At 47.7% G+C, this 20786-nt stretch overlaps 1 protein-coding gene across 8 annotated transcripts in view; it reads left to right on the forward strand.

Moving 5' to 3' along the window:
* LOC119957394 (transcription factor COE2) overlaps positions 1 to 20786 on the forward strand; it is a 294554-nt gene that overhangs the window by 235361 nt on the left and 38407 nt on the right. For all 8 annotated transcript variants that reach the window (XM_038785416.1, XM_038785419.1, XM_038785418.1 and 5 more), the window contains 2 exons: positions 10819 to 10907; positions 20037 to 20102. In XM_038785416.1, the coding sequence (XP_038641344.1) occupies positions 10819 to 10907; positions 20037 to 20102 (155 nt within the window). The remainder of the gene's footprint in view (positions 1 to 10818; positions 10908 to 20036; positions 20103 to 20786) is intronic.

Consider the following 20786-nt stretch of genomic DNA (forward strand, 5'->3'; position numbering starts at 1 on the left):
CTGGCACCCCTGTGAGGTTTTGCAGCTTTTTACGGCACTGCTCCCCAGAGCGAGGGGTCTGCCCCACAGCACTCACGACAGCAGCCACCTCTCGCCAGGCCTGGCGCACCACGCTTGCAGGGTGGCGATGCCCTCTTCTCGGGCAGATGATGCCCCTCCTCTGCTCCACCTCATCGAGGAGTGTTTCTATGTCGGCCTCAGCAAACCTCGGCGCTGCCCTCCGTGGCTCCGACATGTTTCCTGTCCCGTTCCTGTGCTCGCCCGCGCCTTTTTACGACGTCGGGCGGCGTCACGTGGCCGTGTTCCGACTTCATCTGGAACGTAATTGCCGCGGCCCCGTTCCTAGCCCATTTCCCGGGCGTGAATACCTCGGGAACGGGGCCGTGCCGGGCCGTCGCCAAATTCGGCCGTTTTCACGGCCGACTTCGTGATTTTCCGCGGGTGCAGAGAATCGCGCCCAAATGATTTTGTGCTGAAACGCTAAGTAGCATTTCAACATTTCATCACATCAGTGTGAATGCTGAGATCAAATTTAGGGAATAGGGCATAGAATCAGACTGAGTTACTCTGGACAGACTTTGGGAGTCATCAAATTATTTTCAGAAATACTAGAAAACGACTTTCATTCATATATACTGGAACGTTTTCCAGCAGAGAGAAAAGCAAGAATTTAATGGCCTGATGCTCAAATCTAGAAAGGGATCACAAATACAAAGAAATGCGCACAAAAATATTTGAAGGACGATCGCAGGAAGAAAGTGGCTTGGGAAAAGTAATCCACAAGACAAAGAGCAGTGACTGATTGATCAACCTCTAATGGTGAAAAGCAAGCAAAACAAACAGCAAAATGGACTCAGAGGAACAGTCATGTCAGGTCTCTATTCTCTATTCTCCCTCTGTTCTACCCTGTTAAACACCAGATATCACAGAGGTCACACACAGAATAAACTCTCTCCACTTTTCCTTCAGATATACTGAAACCAGTTATTGCCTGGGTGCGGTGCAGAGCAAGACTTCCTCTGGCTTACAATGTGGCTGAACTCAAAGCTCAAATTATTCCTATTTGATAACATTGCCATTCTAACAACTTTCATTGCTATATTAGATTTGCCAAATTTTGAAGCAGCTTCTTGCTCTGGTTACACATCCACCGGTAACTGAATTCAAACCCATTTCATGTGGGCCCTTTATATCCAACTGAAAGACAAGTTTACAAATCTGTCAGCACCCTTTTCTTTAACCCAACAACCTGTGCAATAAACATTTAGGGAGTTCAACACTTCACACAACCAGCATATACGATCTTCTTCCGAGTTGAGTTCATAGAATCCATAGAATCGCTACAGTGCAGAAGGAGGCCATTCAGGCCATTACTCTGTACTGACTCTCTGAAAGAGCACCTGGCTGCACAGTGGTTGGCAATGTAGCTTCACAGTTCGAAGGTCCCAGGTTCAATTCCCGGCTTGGGTCACTGTCTGTGCAGAGTCTGCATGTTCTCCCTGTGTCTGCGTGGGTTTCATCCGGGTGCTCTGGTTTCCTCCCACAGTCCAAAAAATGTGCAGGTTTAGGTGGATTGGCCATGCTAAATTGCCCTGTGTCCAAAAAGGTTAGGTGGGGTGATGGGGATAGGGTGAAGGGTCTTACCAAGGGCCGATGCACACTAGATGGGCTGAATGGCCTCCTTCTGCACTGTAAATTCTATGATTCTATTATACCTCAGCTCACTTCCCTACCCTATCCCTATAACCCTAACCTGCACAGCTTTGGACAGTAGGAGGAAACCCATGCAGACACTGGGAGAATGGGAAGACTCCGCACAGACACGCACCCAAGGCCAGAATTGAACCCAGGTCCCTGGCAATGTGAGGCAGTTTTGCGAACCACTGTGCCACCATGTTGCCACTGTGCCACCATGTTGCCACTGTGCCACCATGTTGCCCCCTGTGTTCCAGTCCCTGGCCCTGACAGATCTTTCACATTCTGACACTGTTTCCATTGATTTTCTCAGTCTTTGCAAATATGAAGTATATCTGTAAATATCTCTTAAAGCAAACATAGGAGCTGTTTGCACAGAGGAAAGTAGTCAGCTAAGACCTAATGGGGAAGTGACTGGACTGTTGCGGACAGTATAGAATAATGCGTGAGCTGCTGCCAGTTTCCCAACACTGTCAAAGAGTCATTGGGCGAGATCCTCTGGCCTCCCTGCGGCATGTTTCTCGACAGCGGGGACAGTCAGCCTGCCATTAATCGGTGGCGGCATCTTCTGGTCCCACTGCAGTCAATGGGATTTCCCATTGAATCCACCCTTTGTTGTTGGGAAACAGGCGGCGGGACCCGAAGATCCCACCTATATTAACAGCCGGAAGATCTCGCCCATAGTGTTTTACAGCACAGAAAGAGGCTCTTTGACCCATTGTGTTTGCGTTGGCCATCGAGCATCTACTTATTCCAATTCTATTTTCTCGCACTTAGTCCGTAGCCAAGTATGCTATGGACTTCAAGTGTTCATCCAAGTAAACATATATTTTACAAAATAAGTCATCTGTCAGCAAGGCACTGTTGGCAACAGTCTAATCTCAAAGTCCGAAAGCTTTGGGTCCAACCCCCACTTAAAGACTTGAGCAGCGAATCGATGTTGGTGCTCCAGTGCAAAAATGTTCTGTCAGAGAATATTTACACTGAGGCCCGTTCTTGTGGTTCAGTAGGATCCTATGATGCTATTGGGAGAACAGAAGGGAGCTATCCTCATATCCTGGTTCATCTTTATCTCTTAACAAACAAAAACAAAGATAAATGACTTCATTGTTAATGAGACTTTGTTTTTCATAAAATGACTGTGGGCATCCTATGCCGAAAAAATGAATAAATTTCACTGCACGTGTTCGCTCACTTACACTAGCTCCTGAAATAAAAAGTGAAAGTGCAGGGAAAAACTCAGCAGGTCGAGTGGAGAGAAAAATAGAATAAATGGGCGGAATTTCCCCTTTATTTACAGAGTGTGACAGTGGATAGGAAAAGTGGTGTTGAAGCTGCCGGCCCCAACCCGCAGCTTTCTCTGCTGCATTTTAAGGAATTTTGAGAAACAAAATCCAAGGGACGGGTTCCAATATTCAAAGTTCCGTCTGGCCTTGCCTCCTCATGAGCTCTCTCACTCTTCCAGCCAAATAAAACTTTCCTTTAATCTTAGCTTCCACAATTTCAATTGTTTCACTATTCGGCACCATGCCTTCTATTTCAAAGCCTTGAGGTCTGAAATTCCTTCCCTAAACCTCTCCACCTTTCTATCTCTCTTTCCTCTTTTAAGTTACATTTTAAAAGCTACCTCTTTGACTAACCTTGGGTCATCTGTCTCAAAACCCTCTTATGTGGCTTGGTGTCCAGTTTTGTTTATGCTTCTGTGATGTGCTGTGGGATGTTTTATGACGATTGATGGTGCTATAGCAATGCAAGTTGCTGGATTTAAAGCACTTTGGAACATCATGAGAGGCCTGACAAGATGCTGTGTAAATACCTGTATAAATGCCTGCTACTTCTTTCTTCCAGTTACTCCCAGGCAACACATGGCAACATTTCCACGTGCCTTTCTGAGAAGTATCGGATTTCAGTTCCCAATATTCACAGATCAAACACAACCACAATTATAAAAACATAAGAAATAGGAACAGGAGTAGGCAATACAGTCCGTCGAGTCTGCCCCGGCATTCAGTAAGATCATGGCTGATCTATATCTTCTCACCTGATCTCCATATCCTTCATTCCGTTTGTGCCCCAAAATTTAAAAGGCACAGTTGTGAAGCTGAGGCTATGATTTAAGTGTCTGGTCCCCTGATGACATACCCATTGGAAAGTTGACATGTTCAGAGGTCAGAGGAGGGCAAAAATTAGGGCAATTATGTCCTGAGCAGATCCACAAGCTTGCAGACATTCACAAGCTCACACACAGCAACTAATTTTTTTCCTCCATCAGCATCTTCAGTTGAGGGGGGCAGAAAATAAAGGAGAAATATGACAGAAGTAAGAAAACATTAAAAGCCGCTTTGAGCATACTAAGGACTGAAATGCTTAAGTTCCCAGAACCAATTAATCCTATCAGATTGCTGAGAAACAGTTTCTTCATCTTTTCTTTTTGGGCGCTGGTGGGGCGAAGCAGGGCTAAGAAATAGTTCTCTGACTCTCCATACATTCCACAGCTAGCCTTGGGTCCACCCTGGTTCTCAGAAGGGGTTAAATATGGTTACCCATTCCAGCTCTCTAATTTCCCACTGGATGCATAGCTGCAATTGCATCGCTGAGCTCCATCTGCGAGCTGTATGTTGTGGAAGCAGTAATTTATTAGGACAATGGACCCGAGGAGCAGAACAGCACTAAACCCTCCCCCCACTCCCTTCACCTCCAGCACCACATGCTTGTGCTCTAGGGAGCCTTTTATCACCGCAAGCTCTCCGGCAAGTATCCCAAACAGGATGATGAACATTCTCTGATGATGTAATTGCCACTGGCATTTCCTCCCACTGGTGAATTATTAAATTACTTGCAAGGATATATTTCTCAGTAACATTAAAATCACCACCTAGAGAATTGTTGGAAATTGTTAGCAAGCACTTAATGAATAGAATCTTCCCTTACTTGACTTTTCAGTCGTCTTCTTCCTAAAGTTGGTACAACTTTTTTTGCAACGCGCAGAAACCTTCAGTGTTTTGATAACTACAGGAATTCTCAATTTCCATAGACAACTTGGTGGGAGAAAATGGGAGAAGATTGAGTCAGTAATTTTCATAATATGTCAAAAGGCTGGAATCATTCTAAAACTAGGACAGCCCTGGGGGCTGGGCTAATAGCGGCACTATGGGCAGGTTCCAAATCGAGATCTGTGCTGATTTAACTCATCTCATCCAGCGTAGAGTTTTATGACAATACGCTGGAAAGGGGAAATGTTCTTGTTCCTGTTCAGTGACTCCTGCTGAAAGAGTATGAGAATGTCACATGACCTGAACTGGGCTTGGTTATGTTGCCCTCCTGTTTTAACAGCCTGCCATCACTCACTCATTCAATGTCACACACGATGAAAGGCAACAGAGATGAAAAACAAGAGAAATGTTGTCATGCGTGGAACTATTCCCCAGCAAAAGTTGGTGCCTTCAGGATCGGATAGAAACCTGTTGAAAGAAAAACTCCAAAGGGCAGCACGGTAGCACAGTGGTTAGCACAGTTGCTTCACAGCTTCAGGGTCACAAGCTCGATTCTCGGCTTGGGTCACTGTCTGTGTGGAGCCTGCACGGTCTCCTGGTGTCTGCGTGGGTTTCCTCGTGCAGTCCAAAGATGTGCAGGTTATGTGGATTGGCCATGATAAATTGTCCTTAGTGTCCAAAATTTATTGGGTGGGGTTACTGGGTTACAGGGATAAGCCTGAGCTTAAGTGTCTGCATCGACCCTCCAAAAGAGCACTCCCACTCAAGAACCTACTCTTTGGCTAGGATTTTCCAGTCTTTGATCTTTCGATCCCCAGATCTTTCGACCCCACCTCGGCCTTCAACGCCACCAGGCTCCCATCACCCAGCTCACCTCTTCCGGTGTCCTCAAGACCTCCGGCTCCCTTATCCTACCTCTTAAGAGCAAGGTCCCTGGGCCCGAAGCCTGTCACGGGCAACCTGGTACCGGGCACCTTAGCACTGCCGGCCTGACACTCTGGCAGTGCCACCCAGGCAGTGCCAGGTTGGCAATGCCATGGGTGCTTGAATAGCAGTGCCAAGGTGCCAGGCCACCAGTGCTCGGGTGCCTGGGTATGACTCTGCCCTGTCCCAGACCACACAGGGGTCTCCAATGGCCTGGGAGACTCCCCAGGTGCTGTTACGTCTGGTGCACGTTTGTGTGGCCTAAATGGCAACTGGTTGAGGCCTTGCTGGGGAGGCCATTAGTTCCCAGGTGCCGTGAGAATCTGGCGCAGTCATACATAAATTAGCTTAATGGCTTATTTAAAAAGGCTGATCTGGACCTCACTCAGCGAGGGCGAGATCCAGGTCACGATGTCTCACAAGGCTCGGTTAATCACGTGAGACGTTGCAAGTCTTGTGAGAGGCCTCTCGAGAGATTCAACGGCCTTGTTCCATCGCAAAATCGGACATGACGAGACTGAAAGTCCCACCCAAAGAGTAAGGTTCTTGGAACAGTAAAGCTTGAGTGACGGATGGTATTTCCTCAGTTTCAGTTCTACTTGTGGTGTGCTTCCGTTTCCTAATGAGCTGATTGGAATGTCACTGGGAATGGAACCTGTGCCTTGCACTGCCTCTGATGTAAGTTTCCAATCCACACAGTGGGTGGGATTCTCTCAGCCGGGGTAGGGCCGGAGAATCCCCGCAACTGGCTTGAATCGCGCTATGCCACCCCGACGCCGGGACGCAATTCTCCGCAGAGCCGTTCTAATCTACTCTTAGTCAGTGGGACCTCGGCGTATAAGGGTTCGGGAGCGGCCTGTGGGGAGCGGTGTCTCCATTGTGGCCTGACCCACGATCCGGGCCCACCAATTGGCAGGCCAGCCTCTCGGGCTGAGGGCCTTCTTTATCCTGCGCCAGCCCCTTTAGCCCTAAGCCATGTTGCGTCGAGGCCGGCGCGGAGAAGGGAGCCTCTGCGCAGGCGCACTTTGGCGCCGGTGCCACAGCGCATGCGCGGACCACGCGGCGCCCAGTTGACGCCAGGATCGGGGCCAGAATTGCTGATCCTGAGGCCATTTTGATGTCGTTTCCGACAGCGTCAACAGTTAGCCTCAGGGTCAGAGAATCCCACCCAGTGTTCTGGGTTCCTCTGTTGTTTGGTAATGAAAAGCATTTCTTACCCATTAATTGCCCTTCAGAAGTTGATGCTGAGCCCCTTTCTTTGAAGTCCCCATGGTACAGATACACTGACAGTGCTGTTTGGGAGGGAGTTCCAGGATTTAGATGGAGAAACAATGAAGGAACGGTGATATAGTTCCAAGTCAGAATGGTATACAACTTGGAGGGGAACTTGCAGGAAGTGGTGTTTTCTTGTATCTTCTGCCTTCATACTTCTAGATGGCACAGGTCATGGGTTCAAAAGATGCTGTTCAAAGTAGCCTTGGTGAGTTACTGAAGTGCATCTGGCAGATGGTACACACTGCTGCCATTGTGGAGGACAGAAATTTTTCAGGTCATAGATGGGGTGCCAATCAAACAGGCTGTTTTATTTTAGGTGGTGTTGAGCTTCTTGAGTGATATTGGAGTTGCACACATCTGGACAAGTGGAGAATATTCCATCACACTCCTGACTTATGCTTTGTAAATGATGGGAAGGCTTTGGGAGTCAGGAACTGAGTTCCTGGTTGCAAAATTCACACTCAACAGTTTTACACCCAGTCCCATACCCCTTGTTCCTCTAAAATTTATCAATAGTTTAGCCCTGAATATACTCAAAGGCTGGGCATTCATACCCTTTAGATTTTAAAATGGCCTCTGCTTTTAGATTCTCAAGCCAGGGGAAACAACCTTATTCTTTTTTCTGGTTTTGCCCCTTTCTTCTTCAACGAGCTGACATGTCTGAAGCTCTGCCTGAAAGGTCGTGCAGCACAGTCAATCACAATTTTCAAAGGGGGATTGGATAAATACTTGAAGAGGAAAAATTACCTGCCGCTGGGAAAGAATTGGGGCTAATTAGACTGCTATTTTAATGCGTGTCTGGCTGAAAGTCCTCTTTCGACGCTTAATAGGGTTCAATTGCATAAATAGGAAACATCACCGACTTTAAGAATAGATTATTTCTAGGAAGTAATAAGTATCTGAAGATTTTTCAGGTTCGATATAAAGCAAATGTCCCTTAAAGCTGCCATAATAATGTGCCCAATAGAAGGGGGGGGGGGGGGGGGGGTTGCGAGAAAGACAAAATGGGCCCAGTGCAAAAGAAGTTGCAACCAGTGGGGAGCCACCACACTAATGAGAATGCTAGTGCACAGGAGTAAAGGTGGGGGGTGAGCACGCAACGTCTAAAAGGGGGGGAGCACCTGCCAGAAAGGTGGGGAGGGGTGGCAAAATAGCAAGCCGGGAGAGGGGGGGGGGGTGGTGAGGGACAAAATGGGGGTAAGTGAGGTGGGGGGGGACAAATGAGGGTATGGGAAGAAGGGATAGATGGGCCCGAGGGGGCAGGGATCGGGGATTAAGTGGGGGAAGGGTAGAGGGGGTGGGGAGAATGCTGGTTAGCAGGTCGCACACAGGGAAGGCTGGAACAAAAAAGACAATGGTGACCATCTTGGATTGCCCACAAACAAATGCCCGGCATGCAGGGGCACGTCCATGTGCTAACCTCACAGGAGAGCGGTGGGGGGGGGGGGGGGGGGTGCAGAAACCCACTCCATCAGAATAGTCATCTGGAGCGTGAGGGGACTGAAATAGCCCGGTGAAACGATCCAGAGTCTTTGGCCATCTAAAAAGCTTCAGGGCTTCAAGTGACACACCTGAGAGAGAAGGACTGACTGCGGGTAAGGAACAGCTGGATAGGACAGATGTACCAAGTGTGCTTTAGCATAAGGGCAAGGGGGGTGGCCATACTGTTTTGCAGAAGGATGCACTTTACAGCAACAAACACGATGGTGGGCCCAGGGGGATGATACATAATCGTTCGCGGTGCTCTGGAAGGGGCACCAGTGATTCTTGTAAATATTTCCTCCCCTAACTGGGATGACGTGACTTCAGAAAAAACCCCAAGACGAGACACGGATCCAAAAGTGGAACCTATCAAGTTTGGTGGAAAAGGTAAAGAGAGACCTATGGAGGAAACCTCGTGTATGGGGACATCCCTCTGAGCATTGACCACAGCCCCGCTCCCATTTCCCCCAGCCAAGTAACTGACAAGCCCGGTGGTGGTGGCCACGGTAAGGACTTGGAATCAGCTTGGGTCCCATTTCAACCTGGCTGCAATGTTCGCTATGGCCCTCATCTGCAAATACTATAAATTCACCTCTGGAGCAAGAGATATCTCCTTTAAAAAGTGGAGACAGGACAAAGGGGTACTGATGGTTGGCTACCTTTATGGGGACAGCAGAGTAGCGAACCTGGGGGAACTAATGACAAGCTCCAGTTCCCGAAACGAGGAAAGGGAAGGGAAATGAGCTCTGGTACATGGAACTAAGGAACTTCGTCCACAAGAAGACCACAATGTTCCCCCAACTACCTGGACACATCCACCTGGACAGACTTCTAACATTGGACAAATTCGAAGACGGTAACTGTGCTGACATGTACAGACACCTGCTGGAAGAGGTAAGGGCCCCGCTTGACGAGATGAAAAGTGGGAGGAAGTGCTGGGCATGAAGATAGGGGGAAGACTCTGGATTGAAGCACTAAATAGGGCGAACGCAGCTGAAGGTAGTGCACAGGGGACACTTGATCAGAACATGCATGAGCGGGTTCTTCCCTGAAGTGGAGGACAAGTATGAACAGTGCCAGGGATGCCCGGCCAACCACACCTAAATGTTCTGGTCCTGTCTCAGACTTCTCTGGTATTGGACCACCTTTTTCAAGGCCATGTCCAAGGTTGTGGAGGCAAGGGTGCCACCATGCCCGCTCGTGGCGGTCTTTGGGGTGTCGGAACAGCCAGAGCTCTTTACGGAGGGAGAGGCAGACGCCATAGTCTTCACCTCTCTGATCAACCGGCGGAAACTCTTGCTTGGCTGGAAATCAACAGTGCCAACCAAGGCAGCAGACTGGCTGTACGGCTCAGCAGCATTCCTCAAACTGGAGAAGATAGAATTCACCATTGGAGGATTGGAAGAAGGCTTCCACAATACATGGAAGTAATTTACCAGCCTGTTTGAGGACTGGCCCATTAATGCCAAACTTGGAAGCACACACACCACTGACTACAGCAGTATGAAACTTCCTACCCATGGTGTGGGTTTTATGAGTAAGATTGCCATTTGCTATCAAATTCGGTGCAGCTTTGAGCTGTGGGTCTGTACTCAAGAGGAATTAGTCTAACACTGCCCAAATTTGGTTCATAACTGGCCCTCACAGCCAATAAAACTCAAAGGCTTTCATCTCAAGAATCTGCGATGTTCCTCTTCCAGTCTCATGTGTGTGCTAATAAACAGTATTTCTGAGTTAGGAGATATAAATGTGTCCATCAATCACTCAATGTCATTCTGATGAAGGCTTGGTACAACCACCACGCAGCTTTCTCCATGTCCAGGTACATCACAGTTTGTGAGCTGTTATCCTTTCCACCATATAGAGCACTCTTAGCTTTGGCTAGGGAGGGTCATGGTCTTGTTCCATAGATCCCCTACAGTGCAGAAGAAGGCCATTTGGCCCATCAAGTCTGCACCGACCTTCTGAAAGGGCACCCTAGTTGGGCTCACTATCCGCCCCATCTCTGTAACCTCACCTAACCTGCACACCTTTGTGCACTAAGGAGCAATTTAGCAAAGCCAATCCACCTAACCTGCACATTTTTAGACTTTCCAGTGTAACACACTGCAAAGTTCTTTTGCTGTGTTCAAATGATGCACTGAATAAGTGCCTTAATTATATCTCAACTCTGAGCTGTCCTCTCTGGACCGTCTCAAGGTTTGATATACCACTTTACCTTCCACTGCCACACCAACATGATCATTGAAATTATGACAACCCCTAACTAGTACCAAGCACTATTCCTTGATTAACCATCTAATTTCTGACTTTTTTCAATGATGTCCTCCTACACTTCATTATTCTCAATTAAAAACAAAAATGATTGAGTTTTATGCTCTGTTGCAGTGAATATTAACGTTCAACTTTGCAGGAATTAAAATGTTTAATTTCTTACTTCATTCAACAGCCCTAAATGAGCCCACAATAGACTATGGATTCCAGAGGCTGCAGAAGGTCATTCCAAGGCACCCAGGTGATCCAGAAAGACTAGCAAAGGTTTGTACAACTTCTGTTTACACTCAAATGCATATTAAATTATTACTCAGAATCAATGTGTTTAATCCACTTACGTTTTTTTAAAATAATTTTTATTCAAATTTTTCAACTTCAAATTTTCTCCCAACAATATAATAAACAGAGTATAAAAATATAAACAGAAAGAACAGCCCCAATACAAAGCAATAAATTAATAACAATACAAAAAAAACAAGAAAGTAGCAAATAAACATTCACAAAAACAAACTAGATCCCTAACCCCCCCCCCCCCCCCGGGTTGCTGCTGAGATTGACCACCCTCTAACCCTCCGCCAGAAAATCGAGAAAGGGCAGCCACTGCCGGAAGAACCCTTGTACCGACCCCCTCAGGGCAAACTTGACCTTCTCCAGCCTGATAAACCCAGCCATATCGTTAACCCAAGCCTCCGGGCTCGGGGGCTTTGCGTCCCTCCACTGCAAAAGAATCCTATGCCGGGCTACTAGAGACGCAAAGGCCAGAATGCCGGCCTCTCTCGCCTCCTGCACTCCCGGCTCCGATGCTACCCCAAAGATCGCGAGCCCCCAGCCCGGTTCCACCCTGGAGCCGACCACCTTGGACAGGGTCCCCGCCACCCCCTTCCAGAACCCCTCCAATGCCGGACACGCCCAGAACATGTGGGTATGGTTCGCCGGGTCCCCCGAGCACCTCCCACATCTGTCCTCTCCCCCAAAGAACCGGCTTATCCTGGCCCCAGTCGTGTGCGCCCTGTGCAGCACTTTCAGCTGAATCAAGCTGAGCCGTGCGCAAGAAGAGGACAAATTCACCCTCCCCAGTGCGTCCGCCCACGTCCCCTCATCGATCTCCTCCCCTAGCTCCACCTCCCACTTCGCTTTCAGCTCTTCCACTGAGGCCTCCTCCTCCTCCTGCATCACCTGATAAATTGTCGAGATCCTACCCTCACCGACCCACGTCCCCGAGAGCACCCTATCCTGCACCCCCTAGGCGGCATTAGCGGAAACTCCGCCAGCTGCCGCTTAACAAACGCCCTAATCTGCATATATCTAAAATTGTTCCCAGGGGGAGACCCCACTTCCCCTCCAACTCCTCTAAAGTCGCAAACTTCCCATCGAGGAAAAGGTCCCCCATCCGCCTGATGCCTGCCCTATGCCAACTCAAAAACCCACTATCAATTCTCCCTGGTGCAAACCGGTGATTGCCCCGTATCGGGGCCCACACTGAGGTCTTCACTTCCTCCCTATGCCGCCTCCACTGTCCCCAAATTTTGAGGGAGGCCACCACTACTGGGCTCATAGAATACCTTGCCGGGGGGAGTGGGAGCGGGGCCGTCACCAGCGCCTCCAAAGTCGTGCCCACACAGGACGCCACCTCCAACCTCTTCCATGCGACACCCTCCCCCTCCATCACTGACCTACGGATCATTGCCACATTTGCAGCCCAGTAGTAGCCACACAAGTTGGGCAACGCCAACCCACCTACCTCCCTGCCTTGTTCCAGGAATACCCTCCTCACCCTCGGGGTCTTGCGCGCCCACACGAACCCCAGAATACTCCTGTTAACCCTCTTTAAAAAAGCCTTCGGGATCAATATGGGGAGGCACTGGAAGAGAAACAAGAACCTCGGGAGCACCGTCATCTTAACTCGTCCCACCTCCTGAACTCCTCCTCCATCTGTTCCATCAACCTCAGAAAATGTAGCCTATGCAGGGCCCCCAGCTCCTAGCTATCTGGACAACAAGATATCTAAAGCTCCTCACCGCCCTCATCAATGGGAGCTCTCCTATCTCCCTCTCCTGGTCCCCCGGGTGCAGCATGAATAGCTCACTCTTCCCCACGTTGAGCTTATAGCCTGAAAAATCCCCAAACTCCCCAAGTATCTTTAGCACCTCTGGCATCCCCCCGCCAGATCCGCAATGTACAGCAGTAAATCATCCGCGTACAGCGACAATCAGTGCTCCTCCCCCCCCACCCCCCCACACAATCCCCCTCCAGTTCTTTGAGTCCCTCAGCGCCATGGCCAAGGGCTCAATCGCTAACGCGAAGAGCAGGGGAGACAAGGGGCACCCCTGCCTCGTCCCCCGGGACAGCCGAAAGTCTTCCGACCTCCTCCCATTCGTCACCACTCTCGCTACCGGGGCACTATACAGCAGCCTCACCCAGCTAATGAATCCCTCACCAAACCCAAATCTCCTCAACACTTCCCACAGGTAGCTCCACTCCACTCTATCGAAAGCTTTCTCCGCATCCATCGATGCTACTATTTCCGCCTCCCCATCCGCCGACGTCATCGTCATAACATTGAGCAGCCGCCGCACATTAACATTCACAAACCCCGTTTGGTCCTCATGTATAACCATCGGGACCACATCTTCCACCCTCCTGGACAGTATCTTGGCCAACAACTTTGAATCCACGTTGAGGAGCGAGTTCGGCCTATAAGACCCACATTGGAGGGGGTCCTTATCCCGCTTCAGTATTAGTGAAATTATTGCCCTAGACATCGTCGGGGGCAAAGCCCCCCCCCCCCTGCCCTCGCCTCATTCAGGGTCCTCACAAGCAGCGGGCCCAGCAGATCTGAGAATTTCTTGTAAAACTCCACCGGGAACCCATCAGGCCCCGGTGCTCTCCCAGTCTGCATGCTCCCCAGCGCCTCTAACAGCTTCTCTAACTCGATTGGGGCCCCCAGACCCTCCACCCACTCATCCTCCACTCTTGGGAACTCCAGCTTATCCAGAAAGCGGTCCATCCCGCCCACCTCCCTAGGGGGCACCAACTGGTACAGCCCCTCACAAAAGGATCTGAACACCCCATTAATGTCCCTACCACTCCGCACCAGGTTCCCTCCTGCATCTGTGGCTCCCCCTATCTCTCTCGCTGCCTCCCGCTTCCGGAGCTGGTGGGCCAGCATCCGGCTTGCCTTCTCCCCGTACTCATATACCGCCCCCTGCGCCCTCCTCCACTGCGCCTCCGCCTTCCGGGTGGTCAGTATATCGAACTCCGCTTGGAGACTGCGACGCTTCCTCAAAATCCCCTCTTCCGGGACATCCGCATACCTCCTGTCCACCCTTACCATTTCTTCCACCAACCTCTCCCTCTCAACCCTCTCCACTCTAATCCACTTATGTTACATTACATTTTGATTCAAACATAACGGACATCACAGATGACCGTGAAACCATTGTTGATTGTCGTAAAAACCCATCTGGTTCAGTAATGTTCTTTAGGGAAGGAAATCTGCCATCCTCACCTGGACTGGCCTACATGTGATTCCAGACCCACAGCCATGTGGTTGACTCTTAACGGACCCCCACAAGGGCAATTAGGGATGGGCAATAAGTAGAAAGAGGTTGGAACTGCAACATTTCTAACATATCACTTTTCCGTCCTCCACTGCTGAAAGCTGTTGGATATCACTTTGTGAGGTATTCTTCACATGGCGATCCAGGTGGTGTGAGCAGTGCAAGTTTATTTGACCATCAAGTGGGATCACAAGCCCCATCTAGTCCTTTCATGACATGCATTATTTTCTCAGCAAGGTGTTCACGTGATAGCAACTCAGAGCTGGCTCCCTAGTCAAAGGATGCTGAGGTCAATTGAAGGAAACTCAACTGCTGCCCTATTTGAGATTAGCTAACTGGCCATACACTATACATGAAGCAGGGATCTGTTCACCTGTATTGTACATCATTACATTGTGTTATGACCACAGCAGATGTTAATTGCTGAGCAAACCAAATCCCAGAGGGGAACTTGGCTTCCTTTTTTTTTCTATTTGGAAGGAAACATACTAATATCAGCAGCAAGAAGTCCAGTAATACTTTGGGGATGTTATAATTATAACTGCAAAATTTATTAACTAGAAGAAAAGAAAACTTAAACACACAAGATTACAGTTAAAATTAATCTCACAAAACATTCCCCCCAAAAGATTCCCAAAATTGGTCAGACCTACAGGTAAACTGGCAACACTCCCTGATAGATGTTTAACTGTGAAAATATTCCCCAAGGCAAAGCTGCTGGCACTTTAATAAAGGCATGTCACATAACCAATCAAACTCACTTTCATTCTGCTGTGGAAATCCAAGAAATCTTCAGACACAAGACTACTTTTCACAGCCAAAGACTTTTGTGGCTTGACTGGATGACTGATTCAAACTCAACCTCCTCCCAACCCAAAGCTGTTTTCCTCTGCAGGTCTTCCCCATACAGCCAACAACAATTCCTCTCAGAATCTCTCCTTAAATATTGTTTCTCGCTTTCATCCATGATTCAGTTGTCCTCAGCATTTCTTTGAACTGAACTTTTCCAATACATAAAAATATTTCATGATTTCCTATGCCCCTTGAAATTTAACAGCTGAAAAAAAAGCAGGTACCTATTTGAAATTTCTAAGATTTATGTATTTATTTAGAAAAGTACTTGACCGTAGTTTTATTAGAAATGCATATTCATTTTCATCTCTACCCATTTTCATCTCTCAAACCTTCAGACAAGCTGATTCCAATTAAGCTATCCCCAGCTTAATTAAATCATATCCACACCCATAGGCACACAGTCTTCTTTGCAGAGTAACACAATATTCCCCAGAAACTATTTTTTAAAAATAACATCTATTCTCACAATTGGGCATTCCCATTAACAGACTGGGATGCTTACAATAAACCTCTTTGATGAGAAAACATTGTCCCCTGGCACAGTGGCTCACCAGGAAATCATTGTCAATAATAGCAAAGAGTGACAGGAAGAGTCACTGCAAAAAGTCAGATTGTCATGTTCCTGTTGGAACATCTAGCTGTGCCACACTATGGATGACTTTTCCAGCCATTCCTGCCAGTGGGATCTTCCAGTCCCACCACAGGTGACCCCCGGAAGGTCCCACTGGTGACCAATGGCAATCCTACTTCAGTGGGCTTGGAAAATCCTGGCTTACCTGTGTCAGGGAGGGCAGTACCCCTGCTCGGTAGCACAAACTGGAAGAGATTTGACACAGGGTGCTGTTCTTGAAAGTGATCTGTGTGGTTTGTCAGACTTCTTCAGGAGCTGCTCTGTTGATGGAATTGATTTGACCTGTCAAGTGGCACATTTCCCATTCCATACTTAGTAAGGTTTCAAATTGTATTTTCTCATTGACTATTTTGATGCTTGGTTCAGGCATTTTTCAGCTGCAGGCTCTTCTTTTAGTTCTCCTCTTCCTTTCCATTGTTTTTTTCCATAAAAAGAAGTATATATCCTAAATATCAGAAACCCTACATATTAGTGTCACACTGTAATACAGTCTCGGAGAGGATTCAATCAAAGAGCATTGACTTCAGAACAGCTTCAAACCAGAGGGCGAAAGAAGGGTTGAAAGAAAGGATGACGTGCATTTTACGACAGTTCACTATTACAAATAAACTGTCAATTTCAATTTCAGATGGAGAAAGCACCTTTTTAAATCATAAAACCTAATAAGGGGGCCTTGACAAACCGCACCTGGATGTTTCAGCACTCTGGACAGTTCTTACTCAATAGATTTCAAGATTTGTTGCCAGAACATCAGAAAATTGAATAATTAGACCTGCTCACATTGTAAATGTTGCCAAATGTTTCACATGTATTTTTCCCTGGAAAGAACATTTGAATTCTTTCATGGTGTCATCACTTACAGTGCTGTGAGAAATCTATCAGATGGTCTGGCATAGTTAGCTGGTTATATCACTCCAAAACCTGGGTGTGTGCAGTGTGGCTTTCAAACTGAACCTTTAACACATGTGCAGTTAAACTGTGGTGAATCACTGCTTCTATTTAGCAATGTCTGTGGGTAAAGTTGGCATACAAAGTTTACAAGGACATCAAATACCAAAGCACAGACACTATGCAGTATGGGATTTATTACACTGTGTTTGGCAGTTCACTGATAAAGCAACAGCTGGTGAATGAACTTGCTTTCCTCGAAGCTGTTAACTTCAACAAAAATTTTCCTTTCTCAAATGTCATGAAAAATAGTGAAATTGTGGAAACCGTTCAGCACAGTGGCTTCATTGCTGGATTAATAATCCAGAGGATACTGATCTGAAGACATGAGTTCAAACACCACCCTAGCAATGAGGGAATTTAAATTTAGTTGATTAAGCAAATTTGAAAGAAAAAGATAATATCAGGAATAGTGGCCAAGGACTGACTATTTTGGATGGCAAGGTTCCCCTTCCTGGCTGACTCTGACTGCCCCACAGACATTTCACGCTTGAATTACTTAATTGGCTGCAGGCAGAACTTCTCCCCACCAGTCCCCATCACCCAGGAGGAAGTCTGCCTCAAGAGCTGCTGGCCAGTCAGATTGCAGCGTACAGAAGAGGAAACGCTTCGCCATGCCAATGCTTAAGTCCTGGGATCAGTAAGTATTGGGGTCCTGGGGCAGGGAATCCTGGGGTGGGATAGTGGAGGGTTTTGGATTTTGGGGGAGAAGCTCAGGAGAGAGGGAAGACAAGCAGCCACCAGACCTTAAGGGGTGTCAGCTAAACTCAGATGGGGAGTTCTGATGGAGGTGTCCCCCCACACCCTCACCACCTCCCTGCCCCCTCCATCACATCTCAGATCTAAGCAAGTTCATTTTCGGGCTGCCCAAAAGCAGGTAAATCCTCCCGCCATTCTCAAAATTAAGGCTGGGTGGGAAATGGCTCTTAAGTAACCAATAATTGGCCACTTAAATGCTTAAACTTGGGAAATGGCAGGCAGCCCATCCATGGACCTGCCTCCTCAGCATAAAATCATTGTGAGAATAGGGCGGGCAGGAACCAGAGGAAATCCCGTTCTTTCAATATCCTGCTCTCCCACCCCAGCCTAAAAACCCACTGGTGGGAGAATGAAAAATTCAGGCCCATGAAATGGCTGGATTGCCATCTGGTTTAATAATATCCTTTGAGGAAGGGAATCTACTGTTCTTACCTATCCTGCCCTGTCTGTGACTCCAAACTCTCTTCAGTGCCCTCCAATATGGTCAAGCAAGACATTCAGTTGCCAAAAAAATGGCCAATCACCATACTCTCAAGACAATTCAAGGCTACCTGCAACATACACAATTCTTAATTATTTTTAAACAAGCAGTGATGAGAGGGATTAACAATTCAGCTCTTGGAATTCACAGCACTGGAGTGCATTAGGCTCTCACTGCTCACCTTAGGGAGCTGCTAAGCATGAGAATCCATTGGTGGCATTAAAAGCCAGTGCAATTACGTACGTTTTTTGCGGGCTGAGTTGTAATGAAAATTAAAAGGATGTGTTAATGGCGTTTAGATGAAGAATTTTGGCCAGAGACTTGTGTGAAGTGTAAACACTGACATTGACCTGTTTCTGTGCTGTAGCTATTCTCTAATTCTTGGTAAAATCAGGTGTCCACTCCAGATGTATCTGGATTGGGTAATTCAAGGATGCCTGCACCATGAAATGAGATTCTTTGCCTTTACAATGGCTGTCTCTGTCCTCTGTCCTGTCACCGTTCCTCCTTCACTGTTTCTTCTCAAACGGTCAATGAATGAAAGGGGTAATTGATCTCTGAACAAGTTATTTTGGCATCAGGACACCATGAGAGCTGTCAGCTGTTCCTGACACTAATTGTTCTAACCCTGACTTTCAGAATACCATGCAATAAGTGGGGGAGCATAACAAGAGCATGTAAATAAGCAGAGCTCAGGTTATGGAATAAGTTTAGCTCATTTGGGTTCACATGGAGAATATCAGGAACAATGGTTCTCATAGTGAAGCATCAGGGCAATACCATTGCTATAATTAGAGAATTGAAAATCGAGGGTTGTATTCACTAGAAAAAGTCATTTTTTGAAATTCTCCCATGGGATGTGAGTGAAGCTGGCAAAGGCACTATAATCAAAGTGCTAAAAAGTATGAAAGAGTTTGAGAAAGAATCCCGCTTGATTGGCACCCCATCCAGGACCTTAAAATTGCAGTCCCTCCATCATCAATGCACAGTGACAGCAGTGTGTACCATCTACAAGATACACTGCAGCAACTCACCAAGCACTGAACGGCAGCTTCAAAACCTGCCACCTCTGGCATCGAGAAGGACAAGTGCAGTAGATGGGTCGGAATACCACCACCTGCAAGTTCCTCTCCAAGCCACACACCATCCTGACTTGGAATTATATCATCACTGCTGTTAGGCCAAATTCCTGTAATTCCCTGCCCAATAGTACTATGGGTGTACCTTCACCATATGGACTGCTGTCGTTCAAGAAGACAACTGTCCACCACCTTCTCAGGGACAGTTAGGGATAGGCAATAAATGATGGCCAAGTCAGAGATGCCTAAATCCCCTGAACGAATACATTTTGAAAAAGTGAGAAGTTATTCTCACTGGTTGCTGAATGAGTGGCACGGGGTTATCAACTCCCATTTCTGTACGAGAGCCATCATGAGAAAATGAGAGTAAGGTTTTTCACTAAGGGGTTTCTAGAATAAAACATTTATTATTGCAAGTCAAACACAGCTTTCAGGAGAGAAATTAAATATGCATTTGATATATCATATGAAAGGATAAAGAGAAAGAGCATAAAGATGGGATCAGAGTAGGTAGCTTTAGCAGCAGCACGGGCAAGCAGGCAGCCTGATCTCACATGCTGCAATTTTTACGGTTCTGTGACACAAAGCCTTTTTGCTTCAGCATGTTCAATTAGCAGCCCTGTTTGGTGAGTCTCTTGTGACTTACTTTTACGCCATCAGAAGGGGAGCTCATAGTTTACCAGATGCTGTTCTTTGACTTCCTGGGTCTGTCATCCAAAGGTGAGTTGGTTGAACAAGATGGCTTGTGTCAGTTCTTCACTGCGATCTACAGTTCATGTGGATGAGAATAAAGCCTGATAAAGCAACATACTTTTGTGGCCCATAAATCTCATTAAAATAGAAAATCTTTCTCTTTCCGATGAATGCAAGCCAGGGTCAACAGAGGGAAGCAATAGAGTCGAGCATGAAAGCCAAAAGCCAACTCACAACCCTAAGAAATACTGGCATGGCATAACAGTATTTCAGTTCCCACTATTATTAACATGGTTAGTCATTCTGAGAAACTTTATGGCTTAAGTTAAGGCCAGTGGTCCTTTCATGGGTTTGTATGAGACCTTAATTGACTGTTTTGTCCCACAGGAGATGTTACTGAAAAGAGCAGCAGATCTTGTTGAGGCCTTGTATGGAGGACCACCAAATAATCAGGTACAGCAGAATATTTGCGACAACTTCCTTCAGACAAAAGAGTAGTCAATTAGATGGAGTCAGGGCATCACAAGAATATATATACGATGTGCAATACAAGACAATGGGCGCGATTCTCCCAAACAGGGAGAAATCGTAAGGCTGGCGTCAAAAACGGGCGGGTTTGACGCCAGCTTCCCCCCCCCCCCCCCACCCCCCCCCCCCCCCCCCCCCCCCCCCCCGACCGGGAAACGATTCTGGTCCCCGGTCGGGGCTAGCATGCCGCGGCCGTGAACTCCGGCATCGCGGGCTTAACGAATTTCGTTAAGCCCGCTAGCCAGAGTTTGCGACGGCTGGCGCGTCATATGACGTCAGCCGCGCATGCGCGGATTGGAAGACTCCAACCCGCGCATGCACGGGTGACGTCATCGCGCATTTGCGCGAAACCCGCGCATGCGCGGGCCGGGATGCCCCTCAGCCACCCCGCGAATTGATACAGCGGGGAGGCGGAAGGACAAAGAGTGCACGGGAATCGGACCCGCTGCCCGCGATCGGTGGGCACCGATCGCGGGCCCATGGCACCCTTGGCACGGCCGTGGTACTGCCGTGCCAATCGGTGCCATGGTTGCCAAGATCCGAACTTTACGGCCGTTTTTACGAACGGCCAGACCAGGTGTGGGCCCCATCCCTGCAGGTCCTTTTAAA

The sequence above is a fragment of the Scyliorhinus canicula genome, chromosome 26 (genome assembly GCF_902713615.1).
Source record: "Scyliorhinus canicula chromosome 26, sScyCan1.1, whole genome shotgun sequence".
Lineage (NCBI taxonomy): Eukaryota > Metazoa > Chordata > Chondrichthyes > Carcharhiniformes > Scyliorhinidae > Scyliorhinus > Scyliorhinus canicula.